This window comes from Parasteatoda tepidariorum, chromosome 1 (genome assembly GCF_982258835.1).
Source record: "Parasteatoda tepidariorum strain Cologne lab strain chromosome 1, Ptep-v5.0, whole genome shotgun sequence".
NCBI classification, from domain to species: Eukaryota; Metazoa; Arthropoda; class Arachnida; order Araneae; family Theridiidae; genus Parasteatoda; species Parasteatoda tepidariorum.
The window spans coordinates 15211438-15225454 of NC_141755.1; the positions used below are offsets into that span (position 1 = coordinate 15211438).

At 26.8% G+C, this 14017-nt stretch overlaps 2 protein-coding genes across 3 annotated transcripts in view; one reads left to right on the forward strand and one right to left on the reverse strand.

The window, feature by feature from the left end:
* Positions 1 to 6313: 6313 nt before the first annotated feature.
* Svip (small VCP interacting protein) lies at positions 6314 to 11838 on the reverse strand. Of its 2 annotated transcripts, none has more exons than XM_016074267.5 (3): positions 11633 to 11838; positions 10082 to 10249; positions 6314 to 7496 (listed from the first exon to the last, which is right to left on the reverse strand). In XM_016074267.5, exons 1-3 carry the CDS (start codon positions 11690 to 11692, stop codon positions 7482 to 7484), a joined length of 243 nt encoding a protein of 80 aa, XP_015929753.3. In that variant the 5' UTR covers positions 11693 to 11838; the 3' UTR covers positions 6314 to 7481. The 2 variants fall into 2 exon arrangements, with proteins under 2 accessions (XP_015929753.3, XP_087015771.1); XM_087159645.1 differs by having other exon boundaries at positions 11794 to 11820.
* Positions 11839 to 11961: 123 nt separating this feature from the next.
* Positions 11962 to 14017, forward strand: part of LOC107456412 (ribosomal protein S6 kinase 2 beta) — a 37848-nt gene continuing 35792 nt past the window's right edge. The window contains exon 1 of the mRNA XM_016074266.5: positions 11962 to 12208. Within this exon, the coding sequence (XP_015929752.3) occupies positions 12146 to 12208 (63 nt within the window). The 5' untranslated portion in view covers positions 11962 to 12145. The remainder of the gene's footprint in view (positions 12209 to 14017) is intronic.

The window sequence follows — 14017 nt, forward strand, 5'->3', positions numbered from 1 at the left end:
TGTGCTCTATTATTTAAAACAGTATTCCTTTCTTTATTTTTCAATACCCATGTAACTATAAAATCTTTTTAAAATAAATGTGAAAGTTTTATTAACTTTTTTAAGTAACACAAGATATATAAAACTTTTGTAATATCTAACATATAAAATAATTGCATAAAATATCTTTTTAATAAAAATTTTCCAATCTAAGCTTAGTTGCCATCTATATAAACAAAGAAATTTAAGATAAGTTACTTTATTATATTAATTACTTGTCATATATTTTTTTTCTAAATTACTAATGTGTATTATTTATTAAATTGTATGATTTAATAGTTTGATCCATGACATTCTACCACAAGAACTAACTTTATCATCATTATACAGTCAATTCGCTATAACTCGAAGTACGATAACTCGATTTTTTATGAGGTCCCGAACCTTTTATCTTCAATTTCATATTAATTATTCTCGATTACTCGAATTTTACTCCCTTTAACTCGATTTTTTTTGGATCTTTTAAAGCAAGGAAAAAAAAAACCTAGGAGCCGATATCTTGCCCCTTCCTTTGCACCACACACACACAATGTCTTTCGCACTCTTCATGAAGAAGCTAAAGCTGTCCCTCTTGAAGTATGTGACCAGTGGTTAAATGGAATGTTACCAAATTTACTTCAAGGATACAGTGAAAATGATGTTTTCAATATTGATGAAATGGATTTATTTTTTAAATGTCTCCCAAATAAAACTATGATGTTTAAGGATAAAAACTGCTCAGGGGGTAAAATGAGCAAGGAACGTTTGACTGTCTTAGTTGGAGGAAATGCATCTGGGACAGAGAAATTGCCCTTACTTGTTATCGGAAAATACCGAAATCCCCGATGTTTCAAGAATGTAAAAACGTATCCTTTGGATTACAAGTCTAACAAAAAGTTTTGGATGACAGCAGTTTTATTTGAAGACTATGTAAGAAAATTGGATCGGAAATTCTTCACTAAAAAAAGAAAAGTGATGGATAAATGCACAGCACATAGTGATCTACCTAATTTGAAAGCAGTAAACTTGCAGTTTCTCCCGCCAAACACAACAGCAAAGTTGCAGCCAATGGACCAGGGTATCATAAAGTGCTTCAAACAGTCTTATCGTAAATGACTTGTCAGAAAAATGATCTTAAATATTGTAAGCATTTAGAATATTTGTAATTAATAAGCATTAATTAAACAATCCGACACTATTTTGAAAGTCCAAAACCGAAACTAAAGGTAAGTCGAACTTCCGATATGTCGAAGTTTTCCGTCAGTCCTATCAGATTCGAGTTACCGCGAATTCACTGTAGTTGGCCAGACAGCCCAATACCTTCCTTCGAAGATTTTTCCATTCCGATTTATCTCTGATCTCCAATTCTTTAACTAACTTTATCAACAAATTATGAAATAAAAACATATTGCTCTAAGAAATTTATGTATTGATTAATGCTTTTTTCAGTATTCGCCAAAGTAGGCTCAATAGAAGAATATTTTTTTATATTTTACAGCTAGGGAAGCACCAAATTTCTCATCAGGGGCCAATCTTGCAAAATATTCAGTTAGACTATTTCCCAAGGCTTTTTTTTTAATTAATAAAAAGGTTTATTTATAAGTGTATGTTAAAAAAATTATTGATAATTAGTTGCATTTGAATTTTGCTTAACAATGTCATATTAAATTAAGTACTAAGGGGCCGTTCAAAAAGTATGTACATCCCGAAGGGGGGGAGGGGATTTGCTATTATGTACGATGGGGAGGGGGGGAGGTATTATACAAAGTACGTACTTTATAAACATACACCAAATTTAAATTTGACTTCATCCTACACACTCCTTAAGTAAATATTTAATTTTATTTAAAACATAATTATTTTAATTTTTATGAAAAAGGGGGGTAGACTAATAAAATGTACGTACTCTAAGGGGGGGAGTAAGATCTTATGTACAGTAATGTACGAAGGGGGGGGAGGGGTTTAAAATTTCTCCATTTTTGTGTACGTACTTTTTGAACGGCCCCTAACCCAGATAAATATAGGTCCTACCAATCTCCATAAATCATTCCGCTTTTAAAATTTTTTGGTTAGGTTTAATTTAGAAACATTTAGATTTATTGCAATGAATATTTTTATAAAAGTTTTTATACTATAAAATTATGTTAGAGAAAATTTAAAATTTTTGTATCAAGACATTTCATGTATTAATATTAGCACTTTATACGGGCAAAACAAATATCCAAAAATAATTTTTTTCTCAATGTAACAAACAAATAATGGTCTGAAAAATTTTTAACACATTGTCATAACACACACAATTTTTGTTAACACATTCCTATTGGCCCGAAAATCGTATGCTACAGTTTCTAAGTTAACAAAGAACTAGATTTCTTTGGTCAATAATAATTATTTAAAGATTTTTACTTATATTTATCGTCATCTCTTCTATAATTATGATTTGATTTTTATTATTGTTCAAATTAAAGGCATAAAACTCAAAAAGTTCTTTCATATGAAGTAATCCTCAATATGTGACTTTTTATGTAAAACATATGGAAAATGCTATATAACTTAACTGTTTTGTAATTAGTAAATATATTTATTTCTATAATAAGCTTTATATAAAACTTTTTCCAATTAAAGTTATGAATACAAAACTGTTATTAGCAATTAACTTTACTGAACACTAAACAATCTGTTAGATAAAAACATTTAACTAGTCTTAAAAAAATAAAATTAATTCAAAAGTTGAATAGGGTTATAAAAAAATAAATTTTAAAATAACAATGATAACCAAGCAAAATGCTTAGGTGTAGATTTTATTCTAATAGACTCGGGAACTAAATCTGAGTTAATGTGGGGGGTAAAACTTGAGATCTTTTAATTTACTAATTTTAAATATTTCTGAAAAAACCCTGGTGGGCTAGGCTTTTTTAAACCCTGCTTTCTTTTATTATACAATGAGCTTCTTCTCTACTAAACATACACAGTGCAAACAAAAAAAATCACCCTGAATAACTTTTGTTTTGATCAAATTTTCACAAACTAAGGGCCAATAGTTATGTTAAATCGGTTACAAAAACACTCTTTCTGAAAAAACATGGCTTTTTTTTAGCGTTTTTGGACTCTTGACCATCAAAATATGGGGGCAGGTAACCCCAATTAAGAAAACAAGATCCCAATGGTTTAGTCAGAAGAGTGGACAAAATTTTGGGCCCCTTAATGTTAACTTCATTTTTTGCACATTTCATCATATGTGAGGAGCTTAGAAGTAAATTGAAAAAGTTATGCACAGAATTATAAGTCATTCATCCTAAAATAATTTCATGTAAAATATTTTTTACAATCCATAGGTAATGTAGGTTATATATTTTCAGAATTTTATTTTTGAAAAAAAGTACCAGCACACTTGACTAAAATATAGAAGTATCAGGTGAGCTCTAATTGCGAAGCAATCTGAAAATAACTGCAAAGCAGATTGGTGAGCACAGCAAGCAGAGGATAGGGCCCTAAGTTAGTTTATTTAATAATAGTTGAAAGTTTTTAAATTGTTACGTTGTATGCATTTTTATTCCATTTAAATTAATATAATTTTAAATTACAAAATCAGCATAAATAGTTTCTGAGTAATTACATTTTGGAAAAAGACTCACTTTTGAACTTTATTTTCTGGCAAACTATTATATAGTTATTAAAATTTCCTTTTAAAATTACATATAGTTTAAAACGATATATACCTTACAACAATTTTTTCGACCATTATTTAATAAAATAATAAATAATTATTAAACATTTATTTTTTTACATAACATTACCTTTAGGTGCATTATGTGCAAAATTTTTTGATTCGCTTAAAAACTTCCCAATATAATGAAAATACTTCCTATATAATGAAAATACTCTAAAATTAACATTAAGGCTACTCACCTGACTAAACCATGTTTTCTAGATTGAAGCTATATCTCCTATTTTGATGGTCAAAAATCCAAATTCGTCAGAAAACGGCATGTCTTCCTTATTCAGAAAAAATGCATTTTTGTGTCTGATTTCGAAAATTGCAATATTATCTGTACTAATTAATTATCATGTTTAAAGTTACCTGTTGAGACCCTTAGATTAATACTTAATTTGTCAAAATCAGATCATTAGAGTAGAAGAAATTTTTTATTTTATTTATTTAAACATTGTATTGTGCTTGTTACTGAAATAATCCTCATTAATACTTCTGCATGTGATAGGCCATGATTATTTTTTTTTCCTTAGAGCTTAACTATTAAAGAAAAAGCTCGTATAGCTTATGTTTTCTCTTCTAATTTTTTTCTGAAATTACATTGTTTTTCATTAAAAATCATCATTTATTGAAAGTACTTTTATTTCTTATTTATAAAGAGAAAAAAACGAAAACTTTTATTTTATTACACAAATTATTTACTAGTTAATATGTTTTATAATATTGCTCGCAAACACATTTTCTTTCTTTTCTCAATGATTCCTCTAAAAAGTAGTTAGCTGGTATTGACTCATGTTGATTCTCTAATTGACTGATGTTGATTCTCTAATTGATTCATTTTTAAATGATCCCTTATTCATTTTAAAAACATGTATTACACATTATGCAGTTGCCAATTCATTAAAATTACTTTCATGGAAAGTTATATAATTTGATGTAGGGGTTTACTATGATACTTAGGAAAAAACATTTAACCAGAAACAAAAGTAATATAGAAACATAAAACTAATTTGAATGCTACAAGGGTAAATCAAAGAAAAAAAAAAGACTTTTTTCAAATCTAAAGTTCTGAGGTGTGATTTTATCTGGTAATGGCACTGTATAACCAAACAGAAAATTATAATACTATAACGAGTCGAAATATGCAGATGAAAGGCATTATCCTGCTGTGGTGAAAACTTCTCCAGATAAGTTGTAGTTTTTTTAATACTCTACTGGAAAAAAGTATAAACCCATTTCTAATGAGAGACACTTGAAAAAATGAAAAGGATAACACACTTTTTACTTAGATTCGCTTAGTTAGTTAACACTTAGTTTCTACTTAGTAAGTTTACACATTAATTGGAGACTCAACCTATTTTCTGCACCATATTAAGACTCGTACAATAACAATTTAAAGTTAATTTTTCTGTTATTGTCTCAAATTACTTACACTAATATGAATCAATTAACCTTTGCAAAGAGACTTATCTTCATAACCAGGGGTCTACAACAATTTCAAAAAAACATCAGGAAAAGAACCTTAAAAGTAATTTGCGTGAACCTTAACAGTAATAAGGGTGAAGATAATTATTAATTTTAATTTTTAATATTATCTAAAAATGAAAGTAATTTAAAATATGTTTGCTTTTAAACATTTCTAGTTTAAAAGCATACATGATTGCTTGAGTAGCATTGCACTTCTATATTGAAACATTTTTCATGTGTGCCTCATATTCATTATTTTTTCTAGATAATTGTTAAGTATGGTTACCTGCAAAATAATCAGCATCACTACATTTTTTCTTAGATTTGTAGAAATAACTTTAGAATTTATTGAAATTTCTTTTTAAAAAAATTAATAGTCAAAGATTAAATGACTGAATCCAGAGCAAGCAATGGCATCATTCAAGGTATTAATAAATAGGTATTTCACGAATGTATTAATTCATCAATACATCAGTAATCAATACATACAATATTCAGGTGCTCAAAAAATGTCCCTTGATATATTCAAAATTAAAATATTTAGATTTTGTTACTAAAAGAAAAAGGTTTCATAATATTACAAATAACAGATAACTGTGATTCTTTAGACACTCGGTATTTTCGGAGCTCTGGTTAAAATCATAGTCAGTGTGCAAGACTAAAGTAGCTCTTGAGACAACAAGACATTTTTATATTTTATGCTAAGCAGTAAATTACTTTCTAAACGAATTTAAGAAAACAAGACTTTCTCATCTTGTTAGTCTACATGATAATTTCATAATTTTGAAATTAAAAGTTATTATTGCTATAAATTTTGAAGGCATTTTTTTAACAAAATGCTACCATAAAATATCTTATAATATCTTGTGTGTGAATAATTTAATCTTCACGCGCATTGATTCCGAGAAAATATTGAAACAACGTTTCTTTCAACTATAAGTGCGTGAAATGCAAATTGTTCATAAATTAAAACTTTAATACAAATAAAGTCTACTTAAAATAAAAAAAATTTTAATAATCTTGAAAAGCATTGAATGCCTGATATCATTCAATAATTTGAATTAGTAAAAGAAATTGACTTAAAATTAAAAAAAAAGGTAATTAAAATAAATGAAATGTATGTTCTACAACTATTTTATTAGCAATTTAATGATAAGGTAGAAATAAACAACTTGTCAAACTTAACTAGCAATTTTTATCAACTTGAAAATAAACCAGAATATACATCTTTTTTGAGAAAAAACAAATTTTTTATCAAAATCTATATAAAGTATTAAATTATGTATTTAAATAAATAGTAAATTACAATGGATTATTTCAAAAAAGAACAGTATTAACAAATTTTTCTGCAAAAATGGTTTCAAGATTTCACCAAGTTAATTTTAATAATACTATATCAGAAGTAATCTTGTAAATTAATTATATAGGTTTAAAGCATTTCTTGAGTATAAAATAATAGCTACATTTGTGATGAAAAAAGTTGAGAATTTCATAGCAAAATGTAACACAGAACTAAGAATGCAGAAACTTTTGAGGAAATTAACTGTTTCAAGATATTCAAACAGTTAATTTTAACAGTATTATAGGAGAAGTAACCTTGTAAATTATTTAGAAAGGTTTATAGCATTTCTTGAATATGAAATAATAACTATATTTCTGATGAAAGAAGTTAGGAATTTCACAGTATAACACGCAACTAAGAGTGCAGAGAATTTTGAACAGTTAATGAATTTACTGAAACAAAACATAAAATAACGTCTTTACAAATACTAGCAAAAATTGTATTATTTGTACAAATATATAAATGTTAGGATAATAGATTCTCCTGTTCTTTTTTTTTTTCTTTCCTGGTAAAAAAACTACATTATTATTGACATTACAAAACAGCAAATAGAAATAGTTAAAACTTTATAGTAGAAAATTTGTTAAAACACAAATATTGAATATCAAGTTAAAGCTTTGAGTTGCAATGATTACATATTTATACTTCATAATGTAAACTAACATTTAACTAGAAGTTCTTAAAGATTTTTTATAGCTAGATGATGATTACAATAATAAAATCATAAATAATAATAGCAATAACTCAAAAAAAATTTATGCTAAAAATCTTTTGCTAAGTTTCATTTAGAATTATGCACAATTTCCTTAAACAAAATTGTAAATGAATCACAGAAATATCAAGTGCAACAAAATTTAAAAATTATCAACATAAAACATTTTATATAATACTTATGTGACATAGATTTATAAAATATTTACAAATTCTTGAGCGTGACACCAACTATGAGACTTGCCACTAAAAAAAAAAAAAAGAATATACTGTAATTATTTATATCTATAAACAATATACAACGTTAAGCAAATGTAAAAATGTTGAGTAGAAAATCAAATGTATTACTTAATCAGCTCATCATTTAAAGACTACAAGAATAAGTTTTAGGAAATTCCAATATAGCAGGGTTCATCGTTGTCCTGATATTCCTGATGCAAAATATTCTGTCCTTATTTTTAAAGTTCATTTCTGATATCAATGATTTTTTTTTATTATTTGTTTGTTCAGAACATATATGTTTTCAACAAACATACAATTTTAAAAGAATTATTTGGAACCTTTTTTTAATTTCTATTACTGTAAAGAAACAAAAAACAAAAAAAAAAAGCAAGACTTATCAATGTGAGAACAAAATGTATTCAAAAATGAAATCGGGAATGTATATTTCAAATGTAAAAGAATTAAACATGAAACACAGAACCTCTTCTTTACCTTCCCTTTTTCTCAGAACAACGAATTATTGCTGAATGAATATTAGAAAAAAAAATTCTTAATAAACCTCAGTCGAGGTTAATTAAGAATTTTGTCCCGAGGACAGAAATCAGTCTTGAAAAAAGTTCTAGTTAACTGAACTACCTTCTCCAATATATATTTCCAGTTCTCAAAAAAATTACATTTTTTTAATAAACATTGTTATTTTTCCTAATTAATAAAAAATGATCAATTAATGATGTCTCACTACAATCAAAGAGTGGGATTGGCTGAATTTGTGGTAAAATATGTGTTGCTAAATCTAAATCTGGTTGATATTGTAATTATTCCCGATATTTTGAGATGCTAAGCAAAGTTAAATTATATTATTTTTAAAAAAATTACCCAAGACAAAACATTAATGATGAAGTGATAAATAGAGATGGGAAAGGCTCCAAGAAAATGTCAGAATTCTGCAATTGGTGTAAAGAGTGTTAATGACTACCGTGTTAATTAGTCAAAAAATAAGTCTTGATTTTTTTTTCTTTCTGAGTGGCACCTATGATCATAAATTAGGTACTTTGACATCAAGGTTATTCATAGCAAGTGTTGTTTCACACACATACTACTGAAGAAGAGCAAATTTTTTAAAGAAATAAAACCTTTTTTTGACATTAGGATTTATTTATTTTTTTAATAAAAGAATTCAACTATTCACTTGATGAACTGCAAAATAGGCCTGATATAAAAGTTTAGAAACTGTTATAAGTATCTTATTGCAACTTGTATTCTAGAAAATAATGTAAGTTTATTAATTATATTCGATAGTTAATTGCATATTATAAATCAACTATCATTTTGAATCTAAAATAATCTGTGATTAGTGAAGTTATTTAAAAGGCTCAACATTGCCTGTGATTTTGGTTTGCTTTATGAGCATTTTTTTCAATAGTTTTAGTTTAAAATAAAAATTTCTATTTCTCACTAAAAGTTTTTGTTATCTAAAAATCTATTTTGTCATCTATTGCAAAAAGTTATCAAGTCAATAACTGGCAACAGTAAGAACATTTCCAAGTCACTATAATGCTTGTCACTTTTTTAAGATAAAAAAGGACAAATCAATATACATATCCTTTGACAGTACATCCATATAATACACATTAACTTGGAATTTTTTATTTTTTTTCAAAAAAGGTAACTGATATTAGTTCATTTTTGTCAATCATTGACTTGGTCATTTATGGCAGTTTACCCATAAGTTATATTCCCTGCAATTTTACTTCAATTTCCTCTTTAGTGGACAGAGTAATATTTCTTAGATTTTGTGGCCTGCTATCCAAAATAAATAAAGCTTCTTTAAATGAGAGTAATTTAGAAAGTAATAGAATAAGAGTAATCATGTGAGTAACTTTTGGTACTAATAGTAGAGGGTCGAACTTAACCATTTCTACATCGAGCAATCTGTGAAGCTTCCAGCTATTCTAATGAGAGCAACATACAGGCAGGCATTTGCTAGTTATAACTTAAAAAATTCACTACAATTGAAAAATATACCAAAATGCAACATGGAAGAATTAAACTTCTTAGGGCCTAAACCAGCTATAATCAGTAATCAACCTTTTAGTCAGATATTAGTACAGGTTGAATCTAAATATCCAATATTTTGTTTGATAATATTCAATGAAGCTTAATAATTAGTAGCTTAAATCAGATCATATTCTGAGATAATAAGAAAATAAACATCCTGAATGCCTCATATACCACAAAGGATGAAGAATACAAATAAGTAACTGCAGAAATGGTTTTTGAGTAACTGATTGTTTGGTTTTTCATTGAAGTAGATTGTTAAATCATCTTCTCCACCTTAACTTAAGTTTTGTAACTTCATAGATTTGCATCTGGAGTGACAATTTTTTAATTTTAATAAATGGAATCATATTTTAAATTTTTAAAAAATTTTAAAAATCTGCTTTTAAAAAAAACACAATTATAAGACAAGCAACATAAAATATGTAAAACACTATAAATTAAAAGAATTGCCATAAAATGAAGGGAAAAAAAAACAATATTAAACATTATTTCTTTAACGAATCTAAGTAAAATTTCAATTGCTAAAAACATAAATAAAACAAGTATACCCTCAGAGGTGCATCTGAATTCGATTTGTCCAAAGCTTCATCTATTTGCCTAGCTCTTTCTTTATTTTTCTCAACACGTTTGGCTGCTAAATCATCCTTCAAGCCACGGGTTTCCTGTTCATGTTGTCGCCTTTCAGCAGCTTCAACCATTCTTTGTCTTCTTTCCTCCTAAATGATTGTTAAGTTCGAGATATTTTACTTAAATGGAAAGTTAACCTTATTATAAAAACAGGAAAAGCACAGGTTGAAAACTTTTTCAATTTAAGCACACAAAAAAAAATGTGAACTATATTAAAATAATGTAATCTTAAAAAATTATGCCTCTATAATACTAAAACAATATTTAAAATAAAACTTCCAAAATGATCAAAGAATTATTATTCTAAATTTAAAATATCTCTTTAGCCTAAGATGGTATTGTGCAGAAGAAAGTTAAGATCACTTTTTTATTACTTTACTGTTAATTCTAGATGCAAATCCAGTTAGAAAGAAAAATATTCATTTCTAAGTTTTAGGTTACTTTAATATTCATAAAAAAAAGTGGCATAAGCATGAGAAGATGTAAATAATGAGGGATGCTTATCGATATACAGTACCTTTAGAAAAAAATAAACTATAAAGGTTCCATAGAAAATTGCCCCACAGTACATTTTCATAAAAGTTATATACCTCAAAATAATATAATAACAAAAATTGCTTCGTATCATAATAAAAAATTGTGTTAAAACAAATACGTCAAAACGATTTAGTTTCCATACTAAAATTAAAGAAATAAACTGATTATCCCTAATTCAATGTTTGTTCTGAAAGGTCCTGAACCAAAAAAATATTCTTGTATCAGTAGTCTGTGCCAAAATAATCCCCAAATGTTAGCAATAACCAGGTGGAGTATGTGAAACTTTAAAAAAAACAACACATAATGAGGCAAATGCGATAAGCAAAACTTGTTGCAACGCCAGACAATCGCTTTGAAATTTTTTAAACTTATTTCTACTACAACAACTGGGTAGCTTCATTTGATGATATGGCGATTTAAGTTTTGACACAGAGAGAGTTTAAAAAATATACCGGTGGGACAACATGTCCATTCAATTTGAATGTCGTGAGTAGCAGTCTTAGAGTTATACACATGATGATTTGAAGACTGTCAACAATATGAATAATCAATGTATAAACAAGGAATATTTCTGTGTCCTGATCTGTAGTATGCAAAGACATAAGCAAACATAATTTAAAAACACCTAATTATTAAATTACAATTGATAAATGAAATTTTTTTTATGTTAAGTCATAATATCACACAGTTTCGGGAAATTTTAAAATCCAGTTAGTTTAAAATATAATATATACAAATTAAACAAACATAATATGAAGGTACATTTTGTAAAATTTAGTTAGAATATTCCTACTGCGACCAACTAACGTTATCAACGTAGTTTCATCAATGACACAATTTTAAAATTTATAGTAACCTCAAAAATGTTTTTATATATTTACATAAATACTAACAACTTGAGTTATAATAATTAATGTATTAAATAGTAAACAAACATCATTAGGGGATGTATAAGGAGGATCCGATCCTCTGCAACAATCCAAACAACTTCCCATGATAATAAGAATTTTGATTTTTACCACACCATTAATTTTTAAGAAGAAGAATTAATTCAATTGATTTTCTTCAACAATTTCCACTTTCATTTAGAACTCACCCACATTACCTAGACGGATTTGTTTACAAAACAAATTAATACGACGGTTAAAGTTTTACTTTAAAAAGAAATAATTAAATCAGGTAAAGAAGAAAAAGAAATTCTGAGTTTTGATTGGTCTATATAAGACTGCGCTATTATAACGTGCTAGTAAAAATAAACTTCTTTAAACTGAGAGAGTTAATGCAGGTAATATGGCAATAAAATAAACGGAAACGGATATGACGCCTGTCGGTAGAAACACCTGCTATTTCATGAAAAAGTGTCATTCTAGTAGAAAATAAAAACATGAGTCTTGTTTCATGTTGTATTGAATACATAAATTTTAAATGTTAATTTATTTCTAATAATCATGCCGTTAGCTTACTTGGGTGTTCCATTTAATTTGAATGGGTGTGAAACAAATGGCACTCAGGTAAGCAATTAAAGTTTTAGCTATATATCTTTTTTTAAGTAAATCATACCTGTCAAAAGGTTACAAATGTCTGATTTCTTCGCTGTTTATTTTTAAATTCAATAGATTTATCATTTTTAGCTGAAAGATTTTTATTCTGTTTTTGTCGTTTATTTTGAGCTGAATAAATTACGTTTCTTTTCACTTTTAAGCTGTTTTGCTTAAAATCTATTTTCGCCTTATTATATAAAAAAAAAATCTTTATTATTTTCCTCAAATTTTAAAGTTCGTCCTAGTAAAGGCTCATTTGTAGTTTTGCCTACAACAGATACTGTTTTTTCTTTAGTTTCATTGACTTTTAACTGCTTTTTAAAAATTAAACTATGAAATTTCATTATTAAATTCTTATTGGTGCTTAAAAAGGCAAATAATATTCAATGCATTATTTATCTATAATTGTGTAATATTTATCAGTTCAAATTAATATGCCTAAATTTTTTATTTTCAAATTTAATTCTATTTTTTCCTTTATTTTGAGAATGACTGGTCTTCATCTTGTTAAGAATATCACACTTTTACCAAGAAAAATATACAATAAACTTTGTTTATCATATCAACCTTCTTGGGGTTATTTTCATATTAGTACCTATTCGTACTAACAGCAGTTGCTAAGAAAATAAAGGGCTTTGTACTTCAAAAATTTTAAAATATATGTATTTAGTGACTACGAGTTATTCCATTGTAAGCTCTGTATTTTTTTTTTTTTTGTTCCGTACCAAAAATTTGGTGATTATTTTGACAAAGGTACTGATATGGGGATATTTCCGTGTCTGTACCTGTTAATGCTGACTCGAAGCTCTTCCGGCTGACTCTGTTATGATTGCAGAAAAATGTGTATTTATAAAGATTGTGCTGTAGATTGACTTAGCAAAATCTGCTAACAAGGTCAATATTAAAGAAAATAAGCAAGTTGGAAGATGAATATCAATAAATTTACTATATGCTTAAACTAATAAAAGGCTGTATCATCAGAATAAAGTCTAAATTATGATTCTTTGTATGTTTGAAATGAAATTAAAACTTCCAAGGAGCTTAAAATGAACTTGTGGATCAGATTACTTGAAATTAAACCAGATCTAGATAATGAATAGATTATTGAAATATAATTGTAAAAACTTAGCTTTGTTTGGAAAGCTTCCAACTAAGATTTTATGGTAATTTTATATTAGAGAATATATATTTTTAATTTAATAAACATTTTGATTTTTTCCATATTTTATTTTGTCTCAATTGCTCTTAATAAAGCAGTTTTCAAAAATGATTTGCCAAGCAAGTGTATAAATGAAAGTATTTAGAGGAATTAGTTTTTCTTTTCTTTTGAGAAATTTTCAATTAAATTAAATGGGAAATTTTGTGTTCTCAAAGGAAGTTCTGTTATAATTCCCAAAAAAAAAATTTTACGCTTTTATCTACCTCTGTACAAGAGATTTGATGTTACATTCACACAGCTTTAAATCACATTTCACAGTTTGTATTGACTTGATCTAATATTGCCTATCCTGATTGCTATTTATAAGATTTAGAATAAAGTATCTTCTTATTTGCACGATTTAAAATTACCCACCGAAATTCATGTTCACCTGATTTAAAAATCACGCATTGGGATTCATATTCACTTGATTTTAAAATCACATTTCAGGATTAATATTCTCACAATTTAAAAAAGAAAAATCTCCCATTAATACTTTTTATTAAAAACATTTTTAATATCAGTGGCTGAAAAAACTACATTGTTTTGTTGTTAAAAACAACTACTTTTTTCTTAAATAT